General features: G+C 45.6%; 1 protein-coding gene across 1 annotated transcript in view; it reads left to right on the top strand.

Moving 5' to 3' along the window:
• Positions 1–1074: 1074 nt before the first annotated feature.
• Positions 1075–14203, top strand: part of CCNJL (cyclin J like) — a 57938-nt gene continuing 44809 nt past the window's right edge. Inside the window, exon 1 of the mRNA XM_077780728.1 lies at positions 1075–1159. Within this exon, the coding sequence (XP_077636854.1) occupies positions 1094–1159 (66 nt within the window). The 5' untranslated portion in view covers positions 1075–1093. The remainder of the gene's footprint in view (positions 1160–14203) is intronic.

Here is a 14203-nt window from a genome sequence, read left to right as displayed (position 1 = left end):
ACATGAATTATCTTATTTAAAAAGAAAGTATCTTCCAGCAGGTTGGTGCAATTTTTATTCCCAGTTTACACAAGAGGGTTCCCCGTCTTAGAACATGTGAGGAACTTGGCAGAAATCATCCAGTTAGTAGGTGGGTTTGAAACAAGTCTTCGAATCTCAAAAAGTATCACAAAAAACCAATCAGCCAAGAGGACAGCCCACTGTGGTGCCTATAGATCAGCTGATTAGAGGGAGTGCCTTTTCGAAAACAATCAGCTGAATTAAAAAGACAGTGCTTTCCATCCAGGGTACCCTTCAAAAAGACCGGTTTTCCTCCCATCTAAGACGCAGATCTACACTCCGCAGGAACACAATAAATACCAGTTGATTCACCGAGCCTCCTTTAGAATTAAGGACTCGTGGGTAACCAAGAGAGGCTTTTCTAGAGCGTTCGTGGGAACTGTCTGCTTAGAAATCTACCTCCCCAACGCGGGACAAGTTTTTTTTTTTTTTTTTAAATAAAATAGAAAAAGCAGGTGGAACCGACGTAAGATCGGCCACAGCAGCGCACGCGGGAGACAGAACTTTCTGGGGGCGTCCTGCCCTCGCTCTTCACGCGTGGTGCGCGCAGGTGGCGCTGCGGTCCCCGAGCTCCCCGCGGAAGCCGGCGAGGTGCCCAGGAGGCCACCCTGCGTCTCCGCGAAGGTGAGAGGAAGCTTTCCAACCGAGCGGGGGAGGCTGGCGGGCAGGAAGCGGAGCCAGAGCCGGCGAAAGAAAGACTCCAATTNGAAGCCGCGTGCAGGCACCCGAAGGCACCGCCGGCTCGGCCCTGAGAGGGGCCTGGCGGCCGCAGCCCCCCACGCCCGAAGAGGGATGCGTGAGTTTCGCCCCGGCTCGAGGGCAGGATGTGGGAGCAGGACAAAGGCTGGGCGGCGGGGGAGGNGGCCGGTGGCTGCTGCCGGAGCTCCAACCTCGGGGGAGCTAGCGGAGTCGGCAACTTTCTGCGCAACTTTCGCAAAAAGGAAGATAAAAATTCTGCAAGTTGTTGCAGAGTTCCAGGTCGCCCCGGCTCCCTGGGGCGCACCGTCGGNCAGAGCTCTGTGCTGCATGCCCGATGATGGATGAGCCGTGGTGGGAAGGGCGCGTCGCTTCGGACGTCCACTGCACCCTGCGCGAGAAGGTCGGTGCCTCCCTGCCGCGGTTGTGGGGATGGGTAGTTACAGTGCCTTTGGGTCTCGATTCGATGTCCTCAGGTCGTCCCTCCTAGGTGCTGGATCTCCTGGTGGCCTTGCTTTCTTCCTGCCCTTAGCCTTCTCCCGGAGAGTTGTGGGGGAGAAGCTGGAGATTGGAGAGCTTTAACTGGTTTACTGATTAGGAACTCAGAGATCGTAACTCTAGTCCGTAAAGCAGTATTTCCCATAGTATTACCATAAGAGATTATTTTATTTATTTATTTTTTCTTTCCCCAAGTATTTATTTTATTTTATTCTATTTTTTTTTTACAAATAGTTTGTCAAATTGGTTTCCATATAACACCCGGTGCTCATCCCCACAAGTGCCTTCCTCCATGCCCATCCCCCCATAAGAGATTATTTTAAATGGTACATTTAAAAGAAAGAATTATTGTGTATTTATTTTAACGTGAAATTTAAAAATGAAAATCTAGCGAGTTCTGCCTAGGATAAATGATGCCGATTTCCCATTGATTGTAATGGAGTAGCAGTTTCTTTAAAGATAGTAAAAATTGTGACTCAGTATAAAAAAATGTGAGGTAAATGGAAGTGTAAGGTATATAGGAGTTATGTCTCCCTCAAAAAAATCCACAAATCTCCAGGATGGAACTGAGTAAAATTTAAGAAACCCCAGTCTAAATGAGAGCCTACAAAACTGGGAGGCTTTGGGGAAAAAACAAACACTCCCCTGCCAGTTGGCCTCTGGGGGCAGCTGAAATGGGATCCCTGCCCTCCTCTCACCTCAGAGGAAGTGCTGATGGCTACTGAGGCAAGGCCCCTGTGTCTTGCCTTCTGCCTTTGGGCTGAGACCGAGAAGGGTGGTTTGGGAAACAGGTGTGTAATAGAGGAGTGTATTGGTTTCTAGGCTTGCCTCGAGAAGAGGACTTAAAACAATAGAAATGTCTTCTCTCACAGTTCTGGAGGCTAGAAGTCCAAAATGAAGGTGTTGTCAGAGCCAGTCTAATCCTTGGCCTTTCTTGGCTTGTAGATGCATCATTCCAAACTCTGAGTTGGTCGTCACACAGCTTTCTGTGTTGGTTTTTTCTCCTTATAAGGGCACCAGTTATTGGAATAGGGTCTACTTTAATATAGTATTTTAATTTAACTGTTTACATTTGAAAAGAACCTTTTTCCAAATACGGTCACCTTCAGAGGTTCTAGGTGGGCATCAATTTGGTGGGGAGGGGGTGGATACTATTCAACCCAATATAGGGAGGGAGAGGTCTTCCTAGTAGAGGACCTGCGTCCCTACAGACAGGTAAAGCATTTGCACCCAGTGTCTGTAGAGTTCTGCTTATAAAGTCACCAGCTATTCAGGATTCCGCCCCCCCTCATTAGGGAGTGACTGTCTTCCAGTCAAATTAGTATTTTTTCTTTTGCCTATACCTGTTAGTCTATCTCTGTTTTGCGTTGGTTACCCAGGCTGTAGCTTTTTTGGTTTTCTCCCTGGAGCACAGTGGCCAAGGTGCCACACATTCCGAGCATCTAGAAAAGAAATCTAGGTCTTGGTGTTCAGTTAGAAAGCAGGGAGGGACACCTGGCTGGGTCAGTCAGTTAAGCGTCCAACTTCGACTCAGGTCATGATCTCACAGCTCAAGCCCCATGTCAGGCTCTGTGCTGACAGCTCAGAGCTTGAAGCCTGCTTCGGATTCTGTATCTCCATCTCTGCCCCTCCCCGGCTTGTGCTCTGTCTCTCTCTTTCAAAAATAAAAAAAACATTAAAAATATTTTGAAAGAAAGCAGGGATAGTGGGTTGGCAGACCAGGCAGTATAGTCCAGGTCCTTTTCTGGAGGTAGTGACTAAATGAACTAGTAAGAACTGCCATGGAAGTTGGGCTTCCTTGTTGATCATAGGCTTGAGTGGTTATCATTTCTGCTTCTAGCTTGGGAGCAATGACTTTGATCTAATGTGTCCCTTTCTAACAGGAAGGATTTCTGAAAGCAGTATAAACTGAACCAGCTCAGTCAGCTGAGAATCCGCAATCTTTTATATGAGTGTTTTGAATACCACTCTGGCCACACAGAGGAACAGAGGCAGGCGGTACCCCGTTAATTTTGCCTCACCCAAGCTGTATTGCTGAGTTAGTTTCCTATTGGGCTGCTCATCTCAGAGGGAGGATGGCTTTGTCCAGGCTCTACAGGATTGAAATGGAAAGTTCAGGCAGAGATTGATGGCCAGGGTCATCTGTGACCTTGAAGCTGGTCTTATGAGAGCAATCCCAGGTTCCTTTGTTTTATAATGTAACTATCCCACGTCCCTCATATTAATTATTTTCCTCCTTTGTTTCTACTCTCTGTTCAAAGAAGCAGATGCTNACATCCTGAAGCAGGGCTTGAACTCACAAACCATGAGATCACCACCTGAGCCAAAACCAAGAGTTGGATGCTTAATCGACTGAGCCACCCAGGTGCCCCAGATGCTTCTTGAGACACTTTGGCTTTATGGGGAGTTTGCAGAGAGAAGTGAAGACTAAGAGGAACCCAGTAGCCACACCAGCCTCATGTTTCTGAAGGAATAAAGGCTGGCCTTTTATTTTTCCCAGAGCAATTTTTTAGTAACCACCTATTCTAGGACTACATTCCTAGCACTGTGGAACAATTTGGCAAGTGTCTGGCACACAGTAGACAACCGTCATTTGTCAGATGTTTCCAGATAACACAAAGCTGGTTTGCGTGTGTGCTGTTGAACTGTCATGATTGAACCAGGCGTGGTCATGCTCAGTTGACCGATGCAGGAAGCAAGGCTGGATCACCCAGCGAGTGGAAGCCCCATTTTGTCAGGTGTGCCATTCCAGAATGGCATTACACTATCGTGTGTAAAATGTGACACTGTGGAAATGAACTGTGGTGTCAGATGCAAACTAGTTGTGGCGGTGAAACCCTGAGCTGCTTGTACGTCCTCTCAAAATTTCTTTGAACCTGGTTCCCATTGTCCATTCTTCCCACCACCACCAGAACTTAGGTTGTGTTAGTTCCCTGCTTAAAGACCTCCAGTGTCATCCCATTGCTTTTAGTAAAATTCCCAGTTCTTACCTATACCTGTAATACCTAACATAGTTGGGCCCTACCTGCTCTCCTCCCTTGTCTCCCACCTCTTCCCACACTGTCCTCCTTTCTCTTCCTTTAATAAGTCAAACTCATTTTGTGTCTCAGGGCCTTTGCACTGACTGTTCCTCAATTTGAAGTCTGTGTCTGTCAGATCATTCTGTTTTGTTTCCTTTTTGGTATTTACCAGCATCTGGAATTCTTCCTTGTTTGTTTATTATCTTTCCCCTACGCTAGAATGTACGCTTTGCCAGAACAGTCCTGGGCCTGTCTTGTTCGGTGCCAGGTGTCCATGTCTACCACGGAGCCTACCCAGTCTGAGTGGAGTGGTGAAAAGAATGAATCTTCTTTAGTTTCCTTTTCTGTAACCTGGGGGGTGTACTTTATAGGAATGTTAGCAGTGAGGAGAGGACCTGAGAACTGTGGTAGGCATATGACAGCAATTGTGCCTTCACACTTAACGACTGCTGAGTGGAGGCTGAATGTGAAACTGACAGTCACTTTCCCATAGTGTGTGTGCAGAGTAAGGCTTGGAGTTTGCAACCACCCTCTTAAGGCTTCATGACTGTGACAGGTAGTCCTAATTAAGAAAGGCATGATTATCCCTTTGGGCCATTGGATGGTGATGGGGTTGAGGCTGGGAAAATCATGTACCTGGGACCCAGCAGCTAGATGCCATTGGCAAAATCTAAGCAGCCATGGAACCCTCCTCCTGTCCAGATCACTCTAGAGAAATGTCCCCCACTCAGGCCACCTTTATCCCATGCTCAGCCTTAAATTGCTCCCTTCATCATCTTTCTTGCCCTATTGCTTCTGCTAGAACAAACCTAGAACCCCTTTCTCTAGCTTCTTTCTGCTGGGACTGAGGGCTGCCAGCCAGTAGGGAGGAATCAGGTTTCTTACTTGTAACACCTGTGCCCTTGAACTTCTTCATTGAACATGAGGGAAGGGGAAGATGATAACAAATGATCACTGTCACCAGTGGCGGCAGTGAGGCTCTTGGTGATGTTTCCTGGTAACCAGGTGTATGCCCTCATGAATATTCAGATTAAAGCCGAGAGCCTCCTTTTTCTCCCCCGAAAGATAAATCTACCTTAAGTTTAAAATTAACTTTAAAATAAGTTTAAGGGGCACCTGGGTGGCTCAGTTGGTTGAGCGTCCAACTTCGGCTCAGGTCATGATCTCACAGTTCGTTGGTTCGAGCCCCGCGTCCGGCTCTGTGCTGACAGCTAGCTCAGAGCCTGGAGCCTGTTTCAGATTCTGTATCTCCCTCTCTCTCTGACCCTCCCCTGTTCACGTGGTCTCTCTCTCTCTCAGAAATAAATAAAACATTAAAAAATATTAAAAAATAAATAAAATAAGTTTAAAATTTAAGATCCCACCCTCTCAAAACCATGTGGACAAGCCCTCCTTGTTGTGACCTGGTAGGTTTATATTCCAGGGCTCCGGGGAGCCTACATGCCAGAGGTTCCCTCCTTCATCCTGTTCACCTCCTCCTAGGATGGGGTCATGTGATACCTTGGGGGTCTCCTTGCCCTGCAGAGCAGTCAGCTGCTTCCTGAAGCTTGCTTCCTTCCACACTTAGAGAACTTAAGCTGTGTGAGACCACGTTTCTCGAACCAGTAGACTGATCGAGGACATTTTTACTGATTTGTGACTGAATTTATACAAAGATCTTCCTAAACACCACCACCAACAAAAGTGACATTTGGCAATGATAATGTTGGTGGCTACTATTTATTGAGCATTTCTTGATTCCGGCAGTGTACCAAGCATGCCCGCCATGTATTATCTCACTTCTCATATCTGCCCTACTGCTGGGATTGACCCTGTTTTACAGACGGGAAACTACAAGACTCAGTGGGTGTAACTCTGTTGAGAGTGACTAGATCATTGTTATCAGAGCTTGACTGTAAATTCATTTGCAGAAACATCCATTTTAACAAAGATTGGAAATACAAGGCAGGGGACAGTCAAGGCTCTTCCATCCATGGCACTGTAGACTCTGGGCTTTAGTCTGCGTTACAGTGACTTTCCAAGTTGGATTTACTTTTAAACCACCCTGAGAATCCAGCAGCTGTGGGCTCTGGCCATGCTTTGGGCACTGGAAGGGCTGATTGCCCGGCCAAGGCCTTCCTTATTTGGCTCTGGCACCTCACCTGTGTATGGTGCCTCTCACCTTGAAGTGATTTGGCCTTTGCTCTTGCCTCTCCCTGGGGTGGACATGATGGTGTTCTAACCTGCCAGGTGAGGGAGGGACACCTCCAGGCTGTCTTCTCTTGCCTGAACTCTGGCAGCTGGGCATGACAGAATCTTACCCCAGCTCGGTCCCCCACCCCTGGGTTAAAGCCACATCATTTTCTGGTGGCTTCTAAAGCTTTCACATCCTTTTATTTTGTTCTTCCAACATGAATATTTTTTCTTCTCGCTCTTTTCCCAAAGTTCCTTAAATTTCTCCACTGCAAGGTTGAACATTTGACTCTTTATAGAAAGTGTTGATTCAAGTCCATGCCCCACAATTTGACTAGGTCACCCTATAATTGGTTTTTCTGTTCCTTGCCCTCCTTTTGGGTTTCTGCACACCGAGGGAACAGTTCTTCCCAAATCATAAGATAAAACCAGATCTATCAATAAGAAAATGTTCTAGACACTGGTGACAAAACGTGTCTGCCCAGCTTACTTACAGAAATGTGTCTTCAAGCCTTTCAGACCCCAAATGGCTGGTTTGGACAAGCCCTTGCCTACTGACAAGGCTGCCTTATGGTTGTGCTTTTCAAGGGAGACCCTAAGCAGGTGGCCCTCAGGGCCCCTCCTGGAGGGGAGTGTGAGGCTTTTAGTACAAGGAGGGGTTTCCTACAGTCCCTCTTGTAAGGGTGATCTGGGCTGCCCCTGGGGCTGTATGCAGAAGATGGAAGATGGAGTGAGAAATGAGGTTGGGGGGCCAGGTGAGACATCATTCATGGTGGCATCCAGCTTTAAGACACCCTGATTCCAGTACCCCAACCCGTATTCTGTAGGAAACTGGGAACAAACGTGGATCAGAACTGGGCATTTTCTCATGAGCCCCTCTGGTCTTAGACAACAGAAGTGCCCATTGTGCCCATAGCACTCACCTGAGACTTGGCCTCTGTGCACCTTATCTGTGGAAGAAGCAAATTATTTTGGAGCTGTCCTTTCATCTGCACATCGGGATAGTGTGATCCCTGCCTCGCCTGAAAATACATGGGTATGGGCTGGTGGGGCCTTGATTTCAGGGTGAGGAAGGGGGTTGGCAAGTACCCTGGTTGGCTGGGGAAGCCTATGCTAAGTAAGGAGAGGACATTTAAGGTCTTGAGCTGGCCCTGTGCCCTTGCCCTTGACTTCTTCTTTGTCTTTCTAAACCACACTGCCCCTTGGGTAAAGGGAGTGCAGCCAGCAATTGTCTGGAGTATCCGAGCACCTGGCAGAAAGAGGTGACACTGTGGGTCTGCTCTCTTCTCTTTTTTTTTTTTTAAAGTTATTAAACACACAGAGTGAGGTGGGTTGTTTTTTGTTTTTTGTTTTTGTTTTGCTTGTTTAGGAAACTGCAAAAATAAATACAAGCAAACAGAAGAAAGTAAAGTTCCACCATTTGGAAGTCATCTGTGTTGATATTTCAGTTCAGGTTCTTCTATTCCTTTGTGTGCATGTCATCATGATACAGTTTTATTTTGTTTTTGCTTCTTTGAGTAAAAATGGAAAATACCTTGCCTAAAAACAACTCTGTTCATTTCATGAATTTCTGTATTGTTCTTCTGCACCGAAATCCTGGTTTTTGGACACCAGCAAAAGAAATTAGAAACAATTCATTGTGCTTATTTAGAATAGGTAATATGAGAACATGGTAAAAAAAAAAAAAATCCAGCTATATAAAAGGTAGTGAATAAGTTCCTTCCACCCTGTCCCATTCTGCAAGTTTCTTTCTAGAAGGTACCACCAATCCCAGCTTCTTGTGAATTCTTCCAGTGTTGTTCCATGTATAAACAAACACAAATGTGTGTGTGTGTGTGTTCTAACACAAGTAGTATACTTTATACTGTCCTGTAGCATTTGATTTTTTTAATGTGTATTTTAGTAATTTAAATATTTTCTGTGAAACCAGTAAGCAGAAGCTCCATGACCAGAGGTATTTTTTTTTTTTTTGTGGCTTTTCTGCTCATTGTAACTATAAAGGTATATAGTAGGTACTCAATACCTTTTTATTGAATGAATGGATGGACTATTTCTTTTTGGTCATTTTCTATCTAAATATATATTTTTTATGTCATTGTATTTTATGGTTCTATAACTTAATTTTTTCTTTCATTCTATATACTGAACAACTTTCTACGTCATTAACTATGTTTCTACAATAATCATGCATCACGGTTTCTTGTGTGGATACAGTAGGATTTGATTGGCTCATCTTCTTGTTGGATAGTTAGGTGGAGCTGCTTATTCGTTTTCTACAATTGAGTTATAATCTAGAATACAATGTACAGATCGTTTTAAAAACATTTTTTAACATATATTTATTTTTGACAGAGAGAGCACACAGGCAGGGAAGGGGCACAGAGAGAAGGAGACACAGAGTTGGAAACAGGCTCCAGGCTCTGAGCTGTCAGCACAGAGCCCCTTGTAAGGCTCAAACTCACGGACCATGACCCAACCTGGCGCTGGACGCTTAACCAACTGAGCCACCCAGGCACCCCTATAGTACAATGTATAGATCTTAAGCGCGCATGCATTTTACAGCGTATAGTGAATTTTGATAAATGTATGCACTCAGGTAACTACCACCACGTTCAAGATACCGAACAAACATTGCCAGAGTACCAAGCTGGCTCAGTCAGTGGAGCATGTGGCTCTTGATCTCTGGGTTATCAGTTGAAGCCCTGCATTGGATATAAAGAATGCTTAAGTAAATAAACTTTAAAAAATTTAAGCTTACTTACTTACTTATTTACAAAATATTTTGAGAGAGAGAGAGAGAGAGCACATGCACAAGCAGGGGAGAGGCAGAGAGAGCTGAAGAAAGAGAATCCCAAGCAGGCTCCGTACCAACAGCACAGAGCCTGATGTGGGGCTTGAACCCATGAACCATGAGATCATGACCTGAGCCGAAATCAAGAGTCACTTAACCAACGAAGCCACCCAATTGCCCCAGTAAACTTAAAGAATCTTAAATAAAAAAGCTACAGAACATTGCCATCAACCTAGAAAGCTCCTCTGTGCCCCTTCTCAGTCACTCACTCCATCCTGCTCCCAGCCTCAGGCAAGCAATCTGCTCTTTGTCTCTCTGGATTATATTTGTCTTTCCTAGAGTTTGATATACATGGAGTTACACATAAGTCCTCTTTTCTGTCCGCCTTTTTCTACATAGTGTAATGTGTTTGAGATATATCCATGCTGTAGTTATTAGAAGTTTATTCCTTTTTCTTGCTAAGTAGTATTCCATTTGTTTATTTATACAACACAGCTCTTTTCATCCATTTCTCTCCTGTCCTTTGAGGCATTTCTTGTATACCATTTGATTTTTAAAATTTTTTTAAGTATTTATTTATTTTTGAGAGACAGAGATAGAGCGCAAGTGGGGCAGGAAGGGGCAGAGAGAGAGGGAGACACAGCATCTGAAGTAGGCTCCAGGCTTTGAGCTGTTGCCACAGAGCTGGACACGAGGCTAGAACTCACAAACTGTGACATCATGACCTGAACGGGAAGTTGGACGCTCAACTGACTGAGCCACCCATGTGCCCCTCTCGTGTACCATTTGATTTTAAATGGTGCTGTGGTGCTGATCCTAGTCTGTCTGTGAGTATGGTCATGGGAATATTTCCTAAAATGAAATAGTTGGTCCCAGGGTATAAATTTGAGAACTTTATATATCACCAGTTAATTCTGAAAGGTTGCAACTGTTTGCACTTCCAGCAGAGGTGTGGGAGAGTGCCTGCTTCCCAACAGCTTTGCTAAACCTAGGGATTACCGTTTTGAAAAAAAATCAAGGCCCTTTGGTAAGGTCAAAATGGTGTCTCCTGGCTGTGTTTGAAAGGAATGGGAACCCAGAGTGGGAAAAGAACTGAAGGCTGGGAGGGAATGAGGAGGGAACTCTGAATACCTTCCCGGTCCTGGGGGGGGTCTCATCTGCAGCAAGGAACCAGCCTGGGACCCATGTTGGGCTGGGTAAGGGCTGTTGAGGTGCCTTCCACCCTGGCCAGAAAACCCCCAGTGCTCCCTCTCAGCCCCCTCAGTGTATGCTGCCTCCTACCTCCACGTGCCGCTTACTTGGGAACTCAATCCTTCTGAGACCAAACTTGAATTGTCAGGAGTCATTGGCTCCCTTAGAGGTCACTGGAGCAGGTAGTGCCAGAGCCTGGGCATCCTTTATGATAGAGAGATCCATAATGGTACCACAAGCTACTTATTCCAGAAATGATCATCAAGTGACTTGGGTGGGTGGGTTGGGGGAACAGGAAAGGGAGGGGAGGGACATTAGAAGAGAAGCATCAGGAGCTAGATTCAGTTGCTGTACAGAAAAGTTGGAAAGAACCTAAGTGCCTATTAGAAGGGAATCCGTTTCACTTGGGTTGGTATAATACACTAAAATATTGTGGAGTCATTAGATGTGATGTTGTGGAAGGCAGCTTTGCACTCGATGACACTTGATTTTTCTGATCGTTGTAAAAATCCCAGACAACTCAGAGCATGTCTAATTCTTTGGAGTGTACCTCTGTTTTTTTCTTAACTTTTTATGATAGAAAATTTTTAAAGATACACAAAAGTAGAGAGAATGGTAAAATGAATCCCCATGTACTCTTTACCTAGCTTAGTACCTGTTTCTTCTGTTCCCCAGATATCATGTCATTTTATGTATAAAAATATGCTAATTGGCTTTTTTTTTTTTAAATGTAACAACTATGGGGGCTCGTTGGTGGCTCAGTCAGTTAAACGTCCAACTTCAGCTCAGGTCACGATCTCACAGTTCATGGGTTCAAGCCCTATGTCAGGCTCAGTGCTGACAGCTCAGAGCCTGGAACCTGCTTCGGGTCCTTGTCTCCCTCTCTCTTTGCCCCTCCCCGACTCGAGTGCTCGCTCTCTTGTGCTCTCTCTCTTTCTCTCAAAAATAAATAAGCATTTAAAAAAAATTAAATGTAACAACTATGCCATTATCACATCTAACAAAATTAACAATGATTCATTAATATCTACTCTTGCCTAGTCCATATTAAGCTTTCCCACTTGTCTCAAAAATGGCTTTTATAGTTGGTTTATTCAAACCATCATCCAATTAAGGTCCATGTATTACATTTCCTAGAAATTACTCTTTAAGGGGGCCTGGGTGACTCAGTCAGTTGAGCGTCCAACTCCTGGTTTTGGCTCCAGTCATGATCTCGTGGGTTTGAGCCCTGCATTGGGCTCTGTGCTGACAGTGTGAAATCTGCTTGGGATTCTTTCTCTTTCTCCCTCTCTCTCTATCCCTCCCATGCTTGTTCTCTCTCAAAATAAAAAAATAAAATTTTTAAGTTTTAAGTTTTTAATTCTCCAGTAGTCTCCCTGCACCCCACCCTATTCCCTTAAAATCATTTTTTTCCATGACCTTGATTTTTGGAGAAATCAGGTCATTTGTTCTGGTAAATGTCCCCTACGCTTGATTTGGCCTGTTCCTTCCTCATGGTATCATTTAACTCAAGTTCTCTGTTAACAATTTGGTTTACATACTTCCCTACTCTTGTGGGATTTTAATGTGCTGTAACCTACTTGTTGTCTAGCTAGCTGTCAGCTCAAACATCACTTCCTCAGAGAAGCCTTTCCTCACTCCCGTCCAGACTAGGTCAGGCCTGGGACCCTTATTATGTTCTCAGACCACCGTGCATTATTCCTTCAGCACTCAGCATGATTTGTAATTCTGCACTCATTAATGGGATTATATGATTTAGAACCAGCCTCCCCCCTAGACAGCAGACCCGTGAGGGCAGCCCAGGACCGTGTTCTTTAGCTCTGAGCAGAGTGACTGCTGCACATCACAGACACCTTATCTGGTATCTGCACCCTATAGCCCACACTCTGCCTTCCTGCACTTGGCTGTTGAAACAGGCTTATGGGGCAGGTAGCATGGCTCCCAGTAGCTCCATCCTGCTGGTAGAGAAATAGCCTCTGAGAGCCTAAATGGTCAGCCAGGGTTTCCCTGTTAAGTGGGAGAGCTGGGGCTTTGAGACCGTGCGATCTGCTGTGCAAAGTCGGACTTAGGATGGACAGACGAATTGCAGCAGCCTTGAAGTCGGTGATGGGGCAACACAAACTTCCCCTCAAGGGACGTGAGAAGGCGGGGGTTACTGGGACAAGGCTGTTGCTTCTGAGTTGATACCTCTTGTTAGTCTCTCCCGTGTTCATTTTCTGTTTTGAAATAGTATCAAACTTACAGGAAAGCTGCCAACATGGTCCACAATTGTGAACACTATAAACACATTTGCCTTGTCTTTCTCTTCTTCCATCTTTATACATTTTTTTTTTTCTGGAACTGAGTTGCAGGCATTATCCCTTAATACTTCAGGGTTTATTTTGCATGGTTACTTTTGAGATTGGCCATGAAGTGGTTTGTGGGAGAATTGTTGTCAGACCCGTAGGGATATCTTCCCAGTTGTCAGGAACCTCCCTGGAGGCCTGTTTGGGGAGGAAGGGATTTCAGCATTCTGGTGAGAAAGGAGGAAACCTAGCGGCCACAGGCAGCCTTTCTAGACCATGAGTGGGGATGGCAGAATTTTGGCTTCTTTCCTTGGACCATCTCATGGCCTCATTGGCCGACAGCCCCTTCATCCAGCATTTACTGAGCCACACGTATAACCTGTAGACCTATGGGAGGCTCTTCCAGGAGAGGCTGTGGACTCAGCCACACCCGGAGGCCTCAACATCAGTAATGGTAAGTCCACATTAATGTACATTAATGGGTGCTTGCTTGATACACGTTTCCTTCCATTACCGAAGTCCTCAGACAGCCCCCTCTAGAAGGCACTGTATTTATCCTCATTTTACAGGTGAGACATACTGGAGTTTAGAGAGTTACGTGACTTACCTAAGGCCGCGCAGCTATGAAGACGGCAGAGCCAGGATTTGAAGGCAGGCAGCCTGGTTCCAAAGCTCACATTGTTAACCACTGTACAGATGGTGACATCTCGTTGCCTAGAGACATGTGAAAAGCTTCAAAGAGGAGGTGCTGTTAGGGCTGTGTTCAAAGGATAAGCAGAAGCTTGCTAGGCAGAGGGAGGTGTGGAGGAAGTTCATCTCCCAGGGCGCAGGGCAGTGAGTGATGGTCACACAGTGACCTGTAAAGGGCAGCCTGGTGAGTGGGGGAGGGACAGGAGAGGGGCCAGGGAGCATTGGCTCTAGGGATGTGGGTCTCCTGGATGTGTACACGTATCCTGTGAGCACGCACAGTGCTATGAGGAGGGAGTGCTGGATCACTGGGAAGTGGCCTTGCCCTTGGAGACCTCTGTCTCCAGTTTTGGTGGTAATCCAGAGAGATGGCATCTGAACCAGGGCAGGAAGTGGAGAGACTTGAGAATTTGAGGAAATAGAGTCAAAGGACCAGTTAACAAAAGGAAGTAAGGGTTTCGAGTTTCTTACATTTTTCCATTACTGAGCATTATGGGCCTTTGTCACAGTGAAAATTGTTCTTAGAAAGCTCCTTCTAGCATGTGCTAGTTTCTGTGTCCTCTTTAAAAGACTCCCACTGCCCACTAAGTTAAGGGAGTTGATGTTTATTGGGTGCCTACAATAAGCCAGACAGTGTTAAGTCCTTGATGCATATTATCTCATTGATTATTAATGTTGCTTAAGAGAGAAAAGATGAGGAGGGGCCCCTGGGTAGCTCAGTCAGGTAAGCATCTGACTCTTGATTTTGGCTCAGGTCATGATCTCAGGGTTCAAGTTTGAGATCCACATTGGGCTTGGTGCTG

The sequence above is a fragment of the Crocuta crocuta genome, unplaced genomic scaffold, assembly GCF_008692635.1.
Source record: "Crocuta crocuta isolate KB4526 unplaced genomic scaffold, BGI_CrCroc_1.0 scaffold343, whole genome shotgun sequence".
Lineage (NCBI taxonomy): Eukaryota > Metazoa > Chordata > Mammalia > Carnivora > Hyaenidae > Crocuta > Crocuta crocuta.
Note: the sequence above shows the minus strand (reverse complement) of the source record. Positions and strands in the feature narration are given on the sequence as shown.